At 45.3% G+C, this 16,158-nt stretch overlaps 1 protein-coding gene across 1 annotated transcript; it reads right to left on the bottom strand.

Annotated features, from left to right (window-relative positions):
• Positions 1-3,825: 3,825 nt before the first annotated feature.
• LOC124657595 (enoyl-[acyl-carrier-protein] reductase, mitochondrial-like) lies at positions 3,826-5,751 on the bottom strand. The gene is made up of 9 exons (XM_047196122.1): positions 5,687-5,751; positions 5,361-5,599; positions 5,128-5,271; positions 4,925-5,027; positions 4,742-4,841; positions 4,554-4,630; positions 4,389-4,467; positions 4,045-4,163; positions 3,826-3,937 (listed from the first exon to the last, which is right to left on the bottom strand). The coding sequence occupies exons 1-9, from the start codon at positions 5,722-5,724 to the stop codon at positions 3,826-3,828; spliced, it is 1,011 nt and encodes a 336-aa protein (XP_047052078.1). The 5' UTR covers positions 5,725-5,751.
• Between the last annotated feature and the right edge of the window lie 10,407 nt (positions 5,752-16,158).

The raw sequence follows: 16,158 nt of genomic DNA, 5'->3' as shown, positions 1-16,158 counted from the left end.
CCAACTACTTACTCTCTTTTGTAGTCTCTCCTCGATGTTTTTTTCAATCAACATTGTTAAGTCTCTGATAATGTATGAGGATACTCAAATATCTAATGTAAAAATGGCCTTGCTCGCGGTGAACTAACTCAGCGCACAGATCAGAAACAAAAGGATAATTCACTATTGTGAAAGTTTATTTTGAATCTCCAAAGTTGCTCGAAATATGATAAAATTAATTTTAGATTTCTTCCCTTTTCAAGATCTTGTTCCATGAAGATGATCATATCTTTGGCATATTGAATGATAGAGTGTCCACCATCTACTAGATGCACAATCAGTCCCTAACTTTGGCATCAATTTTTACGCGCACAATCATGGCATCTAACATATCTAGCACTATATTAAATATGATTGACAATAATGGGTCACCTTGTCTTAGCTTCTTCTTTTTGTTTGGAGTATCTACAATATCATCATTGATTCTGATGGAGGAACTACCTCCAGACACGAAATTATGGATTAAGGCGCACCACTCTTCCAGAAAACCTTTCATTCCAAGAGTATCTGTGGAAGTAAAGACCACTTGACCTTTGTCATAATCCTTTTAAAAGTTTATATTTTTAAATTACCCCATTCAAATTTTTGGATGAAGTTCACAAACGGTTTCATGTAGGATTACTACCCCATATAGGATGTTTCTTCCTTACATGAATGAAGTTTCCGTGGAACGAATAACATGACCAACCGGCAAATTCAGCTTAATTAATTGTTGCGGTTTTCGTAAAGATTTGAAGCTAACATTCAGAACACAAATAGGACTATATTGTTGGATCTTTTCAGATTCATTAACCTTAGACAAAGAAAAATACCTGACCTCAGTTTAGCGAAACAACTCTAGTTGTCCAGCATGAAGGGACCGAACACTGGAAGGTCCGTTTTAATGACATCCTAAAAGTTATGGTGGGAATCGGCTACGAAGTTTAGAACTGCACCCCCCGTGTCGCAACCCAGGCGGCACCGGGGGCGAAACCCAGCGCCGCCCTCGACCTCCCCTTACCGGCCCACCTCGCCGCCGCTGCTGCCGGCCTTCGCGCCGTGGTGGCGGCGGCCCCCCGCTGCCAAATGGTGCCGGGGTGGCTCCTTTCTCGGGGTAGCGCGCGCGGGCGTCGGGCTTGGCTGGGGCGACGGCGGCGGTTCGCGGGCGCAGGGATGCCGGAGCGGCGGCTCCGGGACCGTGGGGTGGCGGATCGGAGGCCTGCGAGCCCGGATCTGATGGGGAGGCGGGCCGTGGCGGCGGCTCGGCAGATGCGGCGGCGCTCGGGCCATGTGGATGGCCGGGCGGCGATGCGCGCGGTCCCCGGCCGACGTGCGGTGCGGGGATGATCCCCTCGGTGGCGGAGAGGGTGGCAGCGACGCGGCAGGACCGGCGGGTGGACCGGCAGCATGACGGGTGCATCGGCGGCATCAGTTCCGGCGGCGGCTGTGCGGGACCGCTCGGGCCTGATCTGGCTGCGTGCGGCTGCGTCCCAGATGCGCTGCTTCGTCGCGTGCTGCGGGGCTCCCTGTGGGGCCTTGGCAGTAGCAAGATCTGGTAGCTCCCGTCGGTCGTCTCGCGTCTGGCCTCCCGTGTGCGTCGAGGGGGAGCTCGTCGGACTTTGGTCCGCTGTGGCTCCCGGATGCCGGAGCAGCGGCTCCGGACAGTGGTGGCTGACCTCTTTGGTGAGGTCATCTGGTTTCCATGGCAGGCTATGGGGCGGTCACTGTGGTGTGGTTTTGGGCCCCGGCGCTCAGTCCTGCAGGTGGCTGCGGCGCTCTCGTCGGGCGCATGGGGCTGGCGGGCGTCGGGCATGGAATGGCTCAGGTTGATCAGTTGGTCCTTCTTCCAGTGGTGGTTGAGCTGCAACGTCGGGCTAACGCCTTGCTCCCGTCTCATGGTCGGGACAGACGACGGCGGCGCTTATGGCGCCGCTACCTTCTTGAAGGCGTCGTTGAGGCTTGTGCATGCTCCTCCACTTGGGAAGAGCTCCGGGGGAAACCTCAGATCCCGCCTGGGATCGGACGAGGGTGGCGTCCCGCGTCACTCACCTCTTGAGGCCTCGTTCTTGGAGTTGGCACTGACTAGAGGGCTTGCGGAAGACGAAGGTGGTCGGGTGTTCCGGGTGGAGGCTTGCGAGGCAACGACGTTGGTGATGACCAAGGGTTGGCGGCGTCAAGACCGTGTTAGTCGGCTCCGTTCCGGCGTGTTCGAATGTCTTCGTGTTGGTCTCCTCTCGCTGTGAAGTCGAAGCCAGCTTTGGGCGGTGTACGATGACCTTCGATGGGCGGTCCGCTGAAGGTCCTATTCGGCGCGCGGGTCTTGCGCATCTCCTCTCCGAGGGTCCTCTTCAGAATCGGAGCTGCCAGCCTCTACTCGAGGAGCCATCTGTTTGGCATAGGCCAACTTGAGCTTCGTTGTTATGTAGCTTTTGTGGGTAGCCAGGGTGGCTGGGTGTGCCCCTTCGGGTTAGTCGTGGGTTTGGGCTTGGCCCTGTTGTTTGTAGGTTTTTGTCCGATTTTCTCCTAAAAATCGGGCACCTTCTGCTTAATTAATGGATGAGGCAAAGCTTTTACCTCCGTTTCAAAAAAAAAGTTATGGTACAATTCGATCAGGTGGAAAGACACACCCAGAACTAGGGTCTTATTGTGTTCCATTTAGAAAAATGCCTCCTTTATTTTGTCCTCACTATATGGTGTAGTTAGGGAGTTTTCCTCATAAAAAACCTAAGTATATCATCCATTCGGCGCTCATCGATTGAGAAGTTACCTTCTTTTGGAGTTTCAAACAAAAATTATAGTAATTTGTGATATATTATTTAAGTTTTCTTCCGATGTATGCCATTTGCGACATTATATATGGAAGTATCTTCTATTTGAGTTCTCTTTTAGAATAAATTGGGATTTTGAGTGCTGATACCATTTGAATTCCTCTTCATGCAGAAGATGGACAATATACATATTTAATTGACTTTTTAGTTCATTTTTTCTACGTAGATGACGGGTGTACTTCTGCTAAAGCCTCTAGATTAGATGAAAGTCAAGGCTTCACTTTTTGAGATTGCCATATACTTATGACGTGCCCAACCTCAAGGGTGTTTGCGCATGTTGGAATATGGCCATAGTATGGGAACGTGAGGAAAGATCTGTCGGGGGAGGGCAATCGGAGGGAAGGACCTCGCCACCCCCAGGTTTTCACCCCATCCATCATCACTTGGACCTCTCTCAGAGCAACCGGAAAGGACAACGAACAGTCTTCAGCGGTGGAGAAATATGTGGACGCGCGGAGAGTAGAGGCGAGGTCGAGTTTCAGCGGTGAAGGAACATAATAGATGTCTAGAGAAAGCCCCGTCCATGGGTTTCCACCACGTCCATAATGTCTCGTTACCTCTGTTGAAGAGACTGGTGAGGAGGATGGGAATTAGTGGGTGAAATAGAAACCATGGGGACGGTGTGAGGGTGTGGCACTTAATAGTTGACTGCATAATGCATGTGTGCTAGTATATGTTAGATCTTCTCCACTGGTTGATTCATGTATTTGCTGATCCTATGTGATCATTCAATATGAGCTGATACAATGAACTTTGAAATAAAGATGGTTGTTCACATCGACTAATACAGAGGCTGAGTTCATACTCCCCCTTTTGAAGAAAAAGTGTGCCCTTCCATTACATTATACAAACAAGTTTCCACACAGCATCTAGTATGAAATAAACATAGACTTCTATTAGACTATACAAACATGCTACTTCTCGGTGGAATTAAACCTATAATTCGTTCCTTTCACACATGCATAATATTTGATGTATATTACAACTTAGCCTTGTCCCAAAAACTGACAACCTGCTTTGGTTGGGCTCCCAGTTTACCTTGTGCCTTATCGAGTGCCAATCCGAAATCACGGAAGGGAGTCAACTCCGTCCTGTGGGAAAAATATTTCAGGTTATTCATTAATTGTTTTGTGTATATTAACATTAATGCGTTTCTTGGGTGTTTCAAGGTCCTCAGAGTTTTAGAAGAACCACGTACTGATATGTTAGCTTGCCTTCCTTCACCAGGTCCAAGAGGTAGTCTATCATTTTCTTGCAATCTACAACCTTGTCTGAATTCACCCAATTCCATAGCCAGAACCCTTTGAAGGATAGATCCTTTCATATTGCAATTTGTTAAAGAAATGTCAGTAACCCAACCTGATGCATACACTAGCACGAGACAAATATGTGAAGCTACCAAACACGCCCTATAGCTTATGAAGGGATAGCTTGACTAGGTGATAATTCAGCACATCATGGCAATCTGGCGCAGATTATTTACGCCAAAAAAGTTAATTCGGAGAATTTTTTTTTACGTCTATGTTGGTAATGTACATATACCTTAAAAATGAAAGATGAAGTGGAAACATTCACATGTTCCTTGGACATCCCACCGTACGTCACCATGGTGCCTCCTTTCCTAAAGAGCCAGGTTACAACCATATATTGGAAATAAAGACATCATATTAATTTAAAATTAGTCAAGTTTATTTTAGTAATTATTACCTTAAGACCCTCATTGTCAAAGATGCGGCGTTTCCTCCAACGCAGTCAAACCCCAACGCTGGTTCTGGTAATGTACCCTAAAATCAGAGTGGAGCGAAATTGTACAAGCATAAGAACATGGTTGAAGAGATGATATTTTCTTGTATAGTTTAGCATGCTGAAGCTAGGCGGTAAAGCAGAAGCAGTACCAGTAAATTCTTGACATTCTTTACACGTAGCTGGCTTTCGGTGAACACCAGATGTGCACCAAGCTGTGTAAGTCTTTGTTTGGCTTGTTCGGACCCAGGCCTGCAACGATTTCGTTAGATGACACATGACAGGCCGGAGGCCATTAAGTTGAAGCAGGGATAAATCATAAATCTGGATGGTACCTGTCCCTGATGATGTTGATGGTGCGAAGTCCTTGCGCTTTAGCGAGCTGAATAACGCACTGACCAACAATGCTGGTGGCACCGTTCTGGACAATGGTATCACCTAATAAAATCGACATGAAACTAGGAATAAGCATATAAAGTTTGTTTGAAATGTAGATCGAAGTGGATGGATGGATGGCAAGTTGGAAGTGGGCATGCACCAGGATTCAGTTTGGTGAAGCATTGCAGCAGCACCAGTGCTGACAAGGGGTTGACTGTGACGGTGGCGGCGTATTCCATGGGCACATCGTTGCGGACCTTGTGCCACAGCTCTTGCGGTTTCACAGCGTAGGTTTGCCAGGTTCCTGCATGCAAAAATGGGAAGGTGAGAACGAGTAGGATCAGAGAGAGACAGAGAGAGAGAGAGCTCGTCGAGGAAAGAACGAGAAGCTACCCATGGCGGTGTGCGGGAAAGCGATGACCCAGTCGCCGGGGGAGAGGGAGGCGGTGACGGCCGGACCGACGGCTAGGACCTGTCCGACGCCCTCGATTCCGCCGACGGCGCCGGGAACGGTAGGCTTGTTGGGGTAGACGCCCTCGATGCTGTTGATGTCGGAGGGGTTGATGGGGGCGGCCAGCATCTTGACGCACACGTCCCTCGCCCCAAGCTCCACTGGCCCAACATCCGCCAACCTTGGAAAGTCAAGTAACTTATGATTGGCACTTTACGATCATCTCTGGACTGGACAAGTAGCAATGGCGAAGGACGGAGAGAGGTACCTCAGAACCTTGTCCGGCTCGCCGTATTGGTCGTACATGACAGCCTTGTAGGGTGGGCACACCAGCGACGCCATTGGAGGCGAGGTGATGCGCTCCTGCTCCTGCGTGACTTGATGAAGCGATGCCATTAGAGCGAGAGGCCAGGTGATCGATGCGCGCGCTCCTGGTCTTACCTGCGCGCCTCGAAGCGTGGAGAAAGGACTAGAGCACAAACAACAGAGTTTTTTGATCACACCATCTGTTTGTAAACTCAATTTATAACCATTTCTCTTTACGCGCGCATAAACAAAACCGTGCACCTACCACGGCCACGTACTCCTTATCTTGACAACAATACATGTTCGCTTAGGCATTGATATACTACCAGTTTGCCACAATATAGTGCATCTTAGTTTTTTCAAAGGTTATTAAATGATGTAAATTTTAACCAAATAGTATTTTCAAAAGTTAGATCGATGATGTAAATTTTTAACAAGATATGTGGAAAATTATATCAACAGCTACAACATCAAATCAATATTACTACTACTCTAGTTTTTTTACATGCTCTTTCAGAAAAGAAAACACATCTTATTGGTATGACTATTCTATTGATCTCTCTAAGCATTGGTCCAGAGTGTCACAGGAACACACCCCGTTAGAAGACTCCTTGTTGATTAAACCTCAACTAAGAACGCCCCTTCTTGGCACACATCCTTGCGTCCATTGCTTACACGTGTCCATGTCCCTAACCTGCACACACAATGTATACACTAGGAACAACTATATGTTTTTTTTTAAAAATGGGGGAAATATCGCCCCAGCTTCTGCATCCAAAGGATGCACACAGTTTTTTTTATTAGATTATTCACAAACCTTTCAAGAATAATACAAAAGATCAATCTCGAAACAACCTTACTATACCTACAGTGGGATGAAGAGGGTGACAATACACCAACTCACATCATCCAAAAACTAAATGCCTTTCCAAACCGCCCAATAGCAGGTGAGAAGCACATCCAGTCAAGCAGACTCTCAGCGCACGCCAACGCACACGCCACAGAAGTTGCTCCCGCCGTCTTCCTCGACTCCATCTTCAAGAGAGATCATCGCATTAACCTTGCAAGACCTGCCTTCGATGCCACCATGACGCTAGATGGCTCCACCATCCTGCACGTATACATCACTGAGACTCAGCGCCAATAATGTGGTAGATGAACACCACTCCACCGAAATCCGCCAACATCCAGCAGCAGCTGATACGTCTCCAACGTATCTATAATTTCTTATGTTCCATGCTAGTTTTATGACAATACCTACATGTTTTATTCATACTTTATATTGTTTTGATGCATTTTCCGGAACTAACCTATTAACAAGATGCCGAAGTGCCAGTTCCTGTTTTCTGCTGTTTTTGGTTTCAGAAATCCTACAAAGGAAATATTCTCGGAATTGGACGAAATCAACGCCCACGATCTTATATTTCACGGAAGCTTCCAGAGAGCCAGAGAGGGACTGATGGCGTGTAACTCACACGTTCGTTGGGAACCCCAAGAGAAAGGTATGATGCGCACAGCAGCAAGTTTTCCCTCAGAAAGAAACCAAGGTTTATCGAACCAGGAGGAGCCAAGAAGCACGTTGAAGGTTGATGGCGGCGGGATGTAGTGCGGCGCAACACCAGAGATTCCGGCGCCAACGTGGAACCTGCACAACACAACCAAAGTACTTTGCCCCAACGAAATAGTGAGGTTGTCAATCTCACCGGCTTGCTGTAACAAAGGATTAGATGTATAGTGTGGATGATGATTGTTTGCAGAAAACAGTAAAACAAGTATTGCAGCAGATTGTATTCGATGTAAAGAATGGACCGGGGTCCACAGTTCACTAGAGGTGTCTCTCCCATAAGATAGCATGTTGGGTGAACAAATTACAGTCGGGCAATTGACAAATAGAGAGGGCATGACCATGCACATACATGATATGATGAGTATTGTGAGATTTAATTGGGCATTACGACAAAGTACATAGACTGCTATCTGATACGTCTCCGACGTATCGATAATTTCTTATGTTCCATGCCACATTATTGATGATATCTACATGTTTTATGCACACTTTATGTCATATTCGTGCATTTTCTGGAACTAACCTATTAACAAGATGCCGAAGAGCCGATTGCTTGTTTTACGCTGTTTTTGGTTTCAGAAATCCTAGTAACGAAATATTCTCGGAATTGGACGAAATCAACGCCCAGGGTCCTATTTTGCCACGAAGCTTCCAGAAGACCGAAGGAGAGTCGAAGTGGGGCCACGAGGTGGCGTAACACCAGGGCGGCGCGGCCCAGGCCCTGGCCGCGCCGACCTATGGTGTGGGCCCCTCGTGCCGCCTCTTTACCTGCCCTTCCGCCTACAAATAGCCTCCGTCGCGAAACCCCCAGTACCGAGAGCCACGATACGGAAAACCTTGCCGAGACGCCGCCGCCGCCAATCCCATCTCGGGGGATTCGGAGATCTCCTCCGGCACCCTCGCCGGAGAGGGGATTCATCTCCCGGAGGACTCTTCACCGCCATGGTCGCCTCCGGAGTGATGAGTGAGTAGTTCACCCCTGGACTATGGGTCCATAGCAGTAGCTAGATGGTTGTCTTCTCCTCATTGTGCTTCATTGTTGGATCTTGTGAGCTGCCTAACATGATCAAGATCATCTATACTGTAATACTATATGTTGTGTTTGTCGGGATCCGATGGATAGAGAATACTATGTTATGTTAATTATCAAGTTATTACCTATGTGTTGTTTATGATCTTGCATGCTCTCCGTTATTAGTAGAGGCTCTGGCCAAGTTTTTACTCTTAACTCCAAGAGGGAGTATTTATGCTCGATAGTGGGTTCATGCCTCCATTGATATCTGGGACAATGACAGAAAGTTGTAAGGTTGTGGATGTGCTGTTGCCACTAGGGATAAAACATTGATGCTATGTCCGAGGATGTAGTTGTTGATTACATTACGCACCATACTTAATGCAATTGTCCGTTGTTTAGCAACTTAATACTGGAAGGGGTTCGGATGATAACTCTGAAGGTGGACTTTTTAGGCATAGATGCATGCTTGGATGGCGGTCTATGTACTTTGTCGTAATGCCCAATTAAATCTCACTATATTTATCATGACATGTATGTGCATTGTTATGCCCTCTCTATTTGTCAATTGCCCGACTGTAATTTGTTCACCCAACATGCTTTTATCTTATGGGAGAGACACCTCTAGTGAACTGTGGACCCCGGTCCATTCTTTTATACTTGAAATACAAATCTGCTGCAATACTTGTTTTACTCGTTTTCTTGCAAACAATCATCTTCCACACAATACGGTTAATCCTTTGTTACAGCAAGCCGGTGAGATTGACAACCTCACTGTTTCATTGGGGCAAAGTACTTTGGTTGTGTTGTGCAGGTTCCACGTTGGCGCCGGAATCTCTGGTGTTGCGCCGCACTACATCCCGCCACCATCAACCTTCAACGTGCTTCTTGGCTCCTCCTGGTTCGACAAACCTTGGTTTCTTTCTGAGGGAAAAACTTGCTGCTGTGCGCATCATACCTTCCTCTTGGGGTTCCCAACGAACGTGTGAGTTACACGCCATCAAGCTCTTTTTCTGGCGCCGTTGCCGGGGAGATCAAGACACGCTGCAAGGGGAGTCTCCACTTCCCAATCTCTCTACTTTGTTTTTGTCTTGCTTTATTTTATTTACTACTTTGTTTGCTGCATTATATCAAAACACAAAAAAATTTAGTTGCTAGCTTTACTTTATTTACTGTCTTGCACTCTATATCAAAAACACAAAAAAATTAGTTACTTGCATTTACTTTACTTGATTCATCATGTTTCCTTTTAATTTTACCACAAAAGACATACCGGTAGGACGCGGGTCTATAATTGGGAGAAACAATATAGAAGAATTTTTCAGTCATGTTAGTACCGTTGAAGATTTTGAAGATAGACACTTGGTAGAACTTGCTCCTACTTATGAAATTGCTGCTGCTGCTTTAGTTCGCATGTTGGAAACTAAATTTGTTAATCTCAATCCTATAATCCAACATATGTTTCTTACACTCGGTGATATGGAAGAGGGGGAAAAGAAAGATTTTGTTTTAGAAACCCTTCTTAGAGAATTTGGTGGTCTAGCAAGAGAGGCTAGAAAGGTCTTTGCTAAATTTAATATGCTCGGTTCTCATACTAATTTTGTTGGTCTCCTTGAAAAAATGGACATGGATAGAATAAGGTACACTAATAATATTAATGATGGTGGGGAGATCAAAGCACCAATACCATGTAAACTCCTAGCTATGAATGATGCACTAGAAAATAACTATGTTTGGCTTGTTCCTGAAAATTTGTTCGATGAGAGTAGCAAGCCCAAGACTAATGAAAAGGGAGACGCTGAAACTTATGTATCCAATATACTATGCTTGGTTGAGAAAACTCCAAACCCCGCTGTAGATGCACCACCCTTTGATAATACTTGATACACACTTTCTGCGCCTAGCTGAAAGGCGTTAAAGAAAAGCGCTTATGGGAGACAACCCATGTTTTTACTACAGTATTTTTGTTTTATATTTGAGTCTTGGAAGTTGTTTACTACTGCAGCAACCTCTCCTTATCTTAGTTTTGAGTTTTGTTGTGCCAAGTAAAGTCTTTGATAGTAAAGTGAATACTAGATTTGGATTACTGCGCAGAAACAGATTTCTTTGCTGTCACGAATCTGGGTCTAATTCTCTGTAGGTAACTCAGAAAATTAAGACAATTTACGTGAGTGATCCTCAGATATGTACGCAACTTTCATTCAATTTGGGCATTTTCATTTGAGCAAGTCTGGTGCCTCAATAAAATCCATCTTTACGGACTGTTCTGTTTTGACAGATTCTGCCTTTTATTTCGCATTGCCTCTTTTGCTATGTTGGATGAATTTCTTTGATCCATTAATGTCCAGTAGCTTTATGCAATGTCCAGAAGTGTTAAGAATGATTGTGTCACCTCTGAACATGTTAATTTTTATTGTCCACTAACCCTCTAATGAGTTGTTTCGAGTTTGGTGTGGAGGAAGTTTTCAAGGATCAAGAGAGGAGGATGATACAATATGATCAAGGAGAGTGAAAGCTCTAAGCTTGGGGATGCCCCGGTGGTTCACCCCTGCATATTCTAAGAAGACTCAAGCGTCTAAGCTTGGGGATGCCCAAGGCATCCCCTTCTTCATCGACAACATTATCAGGTTCCTCCCCTGAAACTATATTTTTATTCCGTCACATCTTATGCACTTTGCTTGGAGCGTCGGTTTGTTTTTGTTTTTGTTTTGTTTGAATAAAATGGATCCTAGCATTCTCTGTATGGGAGAGAGACACGCTCCGCTGTAGCATATGGACAAGTATGTCCTTAGGCTTTACTCATAATATTCATGGCGAAGTTTCTTCTTCGTTAAATTGTTATATGGTTGGAATTGGAAAATGCTACATGTAGTAATTCTAAAATGTCTTGGATAATTTGATACTTGGCAATTGTTGTGCTCATGTTTAAGCTCTTGCATCATATACTTTGCACCCATTAATGAAGAAACACTTAGAGCTTGCTAATTTGGTTTGCATATTTGGTTTCTCTAAAGTCTAGATAATATCTAGTATTGAGTTTTGAACAACAAGGAAGACGGTGTAGAGTCTTATAATGTTTACAATATGTCTTTTATGTGAGTTTTGCTGCACCGTTCATCCTTGTGTTTGTTTCAAATAACCTTGCTAGCCTAAACCTTGTATCGAGAGGGAATACTTCTCATGCATCCAAAATCCTTGAGCCAACCACTATGCCATTTGTGTCCACCATACCTACCTACTACATGGTATTTCTCCGCCATTCCAAAGTAAATTGCTTGAGTGCTACCTTTAAAATTCCATCATTCGCCTTTGCAATATATAGCTCATGGGACAAATAGCTTAAAAACTATTGTGATATTGAATATGTACTTATGCACTTTATCTCTTATTAAGTTGCTTGTTGTGCGATAACCATGTTTACTGGGGACGCCATCAACTATTCTTTGTTGAATATCATGTGAGTTGCTATGCATGTCCGTCTTGTCTGAAGTAAGAGAGATCTACCACCTTAATGGTTGGAGCATGCATATTGTTAGAGAAGAACATTGGGCCGCTAACTAAAGCCATGATTCATGGTGGAAGTTTCAGTTTTGGACATATATCCTCAATCTCTTATGAGAATAATAATTGTTGTCACATGCTTATGCATTAAAGAGGAGTCCATTATCCGTTGTCCATGTTGTCCCGGTATGGATGTCTAAGTTGAGAATAATCAAAAGCGAGAAATCCAAAATGCGAGCTTTCTCCTTAGACCTTTGTACAGGCGGCATGGAGGTACCCCATTGTGACACTTGGTTAAAACATGTGTATTGCGATGATCCGGTAGTCCAAGCTAATTAGGACAAGGTGCGGGCACTATTAGTATACTATGCATGAGGCTTGCAACTTGTAGGATATAATTTACATAACTCATATGCTTTATTACTACCGTTGACAAAATTGTTTCATGTTTTCAAAATAAAAGCTCTAGCACAAATATAGCAATCGATGCTTTCCTCTTTGAAGGACCATTCTTTTTACTTTTATGTTGAGTCAGTTCACCTATCTCTCTCCACCTCAAGAAGCAAACACTTGTGTGAACTGTGCATTGATTCCTACATACTTGCATATTGCACTTGTTATATTACCTTACATTGACACTATCCATGAGATATACATGTTATAAGTTGAAAGCAACCGCTGAAACTTAATCTTCCTTTGTGTTGCTTCAATACCTTTACTTTGATTTATTGCTTTATGAGTTAACTCTTATGCAAGACTTATTGATGCTTGTCTTGAAGTACTATTCATGAAAAGTCTTTGCTTTATGATTCACTTGTTTACTCATGTCATTACCATTGTTTTGATCGCTGCATTCATTACATATGTTTACAAATAGTATGATCAAGGTTATGATGGCATGTCACTTCAGAAATTATCTTTGTTATCGTTTTACCTGCTCGGGACGAGCGAGAACTAAGCTTGGGGATGCTGATACGTCTCCGACGTATCGATAATTTCTTATGTTCCATGCCACATTATTGATGATATCTACATGTTTTATGCACACTTTATGTCATATTCGTGCATTTTACGGAACTAACCTATTAACAAGATGCCGAAGAGCCGATTCTCTGTTTTCTGCTGTTTTTGGTTTCAGAAATCCTAGTAACGAAATATTCTCGGAATTGGACGAAATCAACGCCCAGGGTCCTATTTTGCCACGAAGCTTCCAGAAGACCGAAGGAGAGTCGAAGTGGGGCCACGAGGTGGCGTAACACCGGGCGGCGCGGCCCAGGCCCTGGCCGCGCCGACCTATGGTGTGGGCCCCTCGTGCCGCCTCTTACCTGCCCTTCCGCCTACAAATAGCCTCCGTCGCGAAACCCCCGATACCGAGAGCCACGATACGGAAAACCTTATCGAGACGCCGCCGCCGCCAATCCCATCTCGGGGGATTCGGAGATCTCCTCCGGCACCCTGCCGGAGAGGGGATTCATCTCCGGAGGACTCTTCACCGCCATGGTGGCCTCCGGAGTGATGAGTGAGTAGTTCACCCCTGGACTATGGTTCCATAGCAGTAGCTAGATGGTTGTCTTCTCCTCATTGTGCTTCATTGTTGGATCTTGTGAGCTGCCTAACATGATCAAGATCATCTATCTGTAATACTATATGTTGTGTTTGTCGGGATCCGATGGATAGAGAATACTATGTTATGTTAATTATCAAGTTATTACCTATGTGTTGTTTATGATCTTGCATGCTCTCCGTTATTAGTAGAGGCTCTGGCCAAGTTTTTACTCTTAACTCCAAGAGGGAGTATTTATGCTCGATAGTGGGTTCATGCCTCCATTGATATCCGGGACGAGTGACGGAAAGTTCTAAGGTTGTGGATGTCTTGTTGCCACTAGGGATAAAACATTGATGCTATGTCCGAGGATGTAGTTGTTGATTACATTACGCACCATACTTAATGCAATTGTCTCGTTGTTTAGCAACTTAATACTGGAAGGGGTTCGGATGATAACCTCGAAGGTGGACTTTTTAGGCATAGATGCATGTTGGATGGCGGTCTATGTACTTTGTCGTAATGCCCAATTAAATCTCACTATATTTATCATGACATGTATGTGCATTGTTATGCCCTCTCTATTTGTCAATTGCCCGACCGTAATTTGTTCACCCAACATGCTTTTATCTTATGGGAGAGACACCTCTAGTGAACTGTGGACCCCGGTCCATTCTTTTATACTGAAATACAAATCTGCTGCAATACTTGTTTTATTGTTTTCTTGCAAACAATCATCTTCCACACAATACGGTTAATCCTTTGTTATAGCAAGCCGGTGAGATTGACAACCTCACTGTTTCGTTGGGGCAAAGTACTTTGGTTGTGTTGTGCAGGTTCCACGTTGGCACCGGAATCTCTGGTGTTGCGCCGCACTACATCCCGCCGCCATCAACCTTCAACGTGCTTCTTGGCTCCTCCTGGTTCGATAAACCTTGGTTTCTTTCTGAGGGAAAACTTGCTGCTGTGCGCATCATACCTTCCTCTTGGGGTTCCCAACGAACGTGTGAGTTACACGCCATCACTATCCAGCATGCATCTATGCCTAAAAAGTCCACCTTCAGGTTATCATCCGAACCCCTTCCAGTATTAAGTTGCAAACAACAGACAATTGCATTAAGTATGGTGCATAATGTAATCAATAACTACATCCTTGGACATAGCATCAATGTTTTATCCCTAGTGGCAACAAGACATCCACAACCTTAGAACTTTCCGTCACTCGTCCCGCATTTAATGGAGGCATGAACCCACTATCGAGCATAAATACTCCCTCTTGGAGTTAAGAGCAAAAACTTGGCCGAGCCTCTACTAATAACGGAGAGCATGCAAGATCATAAACAACACATAGGTAATAGATTGATAATCAACATAACATAGTATTCTCTATCCATCGGATCCCGACAAACACAACATATAGCATTACAGATAGATGATCTTGATCATGTTAGGCAGCTCACAAGATCCGACAATGAAGCACATGAGGAGAAGACAACCATCTAGCTACCGCTATGGACCCATAGTCCAGGGGTGAACTACTCACTCATCACTCCGGAGGCGACCATGGCGGTGAAGAGTCCTCCGGGAGATGAATCCCTCTCCGGCAGGGTGCCGGAGGTGATCTCCGGAATCCCCCGAGATGGGATTGGCGGCGGCGGCGTCTCGCAAGGTTTTCCGTATCGTGGCTCTCGATGCGGGGGTTTCGCGACGAAGACTATATGTAGGCGGAAGGGCAGGTCAGGGGGCCACACGAGGGCCCCACACAACAGGCCGGCGCGGCCCAGGCCCAGGCCGCACCGCCCTAGTGTGTGGCCGCCTCGTGGCCCCACTTCGTCTCTCCTTCGGACTTCTGGAAGCTTCGTGGAAAAATAGGCCCCTGTGACATAGGCATCCCAAATGGGCCTGCCGAAGATAGTACCCGGGGTTTATTGAAGGCCCATTACCCGAAGAATAAGAAGACTCGGAAGCCCAAGATAATATTAAGGAAAGCTAGAGTTGTAATAGAAAGTCTTATTTGTAAATCTTACGGGATGAGTTAGAAACCTTCCCGGACTTTGTAACTTGTACAAGCACGAATCCCTCGGCTCCGCCTCCTATATAAGGGGGAGTCGAGGGACGCGAGATTATCGAATCATTGTTTACAAACCCTAGTTTTCATATTCGTCGAGTACTTTTCGGCTGAAACCTTCGAGATCTACTTGCCCTCTACATCCAACTAAACCCAAGTCTACAATCTGTAGGCATTGACAAGTTAATCCCTTGTCAATTGGCGCCGTCTGTGGGGTTTAGAGGTTGCAAGGAGCTGATCTCGATGGCACGTCCAGAATCGTCGACTTCGTCGGTAGCAAGCAATGCGATGGATCGAGGTAAACAGGAAAAAACTGATCTAGTCGATTGGATGATGGTAGAAGTCCCTTGGATGCAAGCGTACATATCGTATATCCTCAGAAAGGAAATACCCGACGACCCAGTTACAGCAAGGCGAGTTATTCGACGATCCAAAGCTTTCACAGTGGTCAAAGGGGAGTTATATAAGCGAAGTATTTCAGGCGTCTTGCAAAGGTGTGTCACACCCGAAGAAGGAAGAATAATCCTAAAAGATGTGCATGAAGGAATATGTGGCCACCACGCAAGCAGTCGAGCTATTGCAGCCAAGGTTTTTCGGGCAGGATTCTACTGGTTGACAGCAATCGAGGACGCAAAAGAAATAGTATGAACTTGCGACGCGTGCCAGAGGTTTGCCGCAAAACCGCACTCTCCGGCGGCAGAGTTAATGCCAATACCATTGTCGTGGCCCTTCGCCCAATGGGG

This window comes from Lolium rigidum, chromosome 5, assembly GCF_022539505.1.
Source record: "Lolium rigidum isolate FL_2022 chromosome 5, APGP_CSIRO_Lrig_0.1, whole genome shotgun sequence".
NCBI lineage: Eukaryota > Viridiplantae > Streptophyta > Magnoliopsida > Poales > Poaceae > Lolium > Lolium rigidum.
This window is presented reverse-complemented; position numbering and strand designations above follow the sequence as displayed.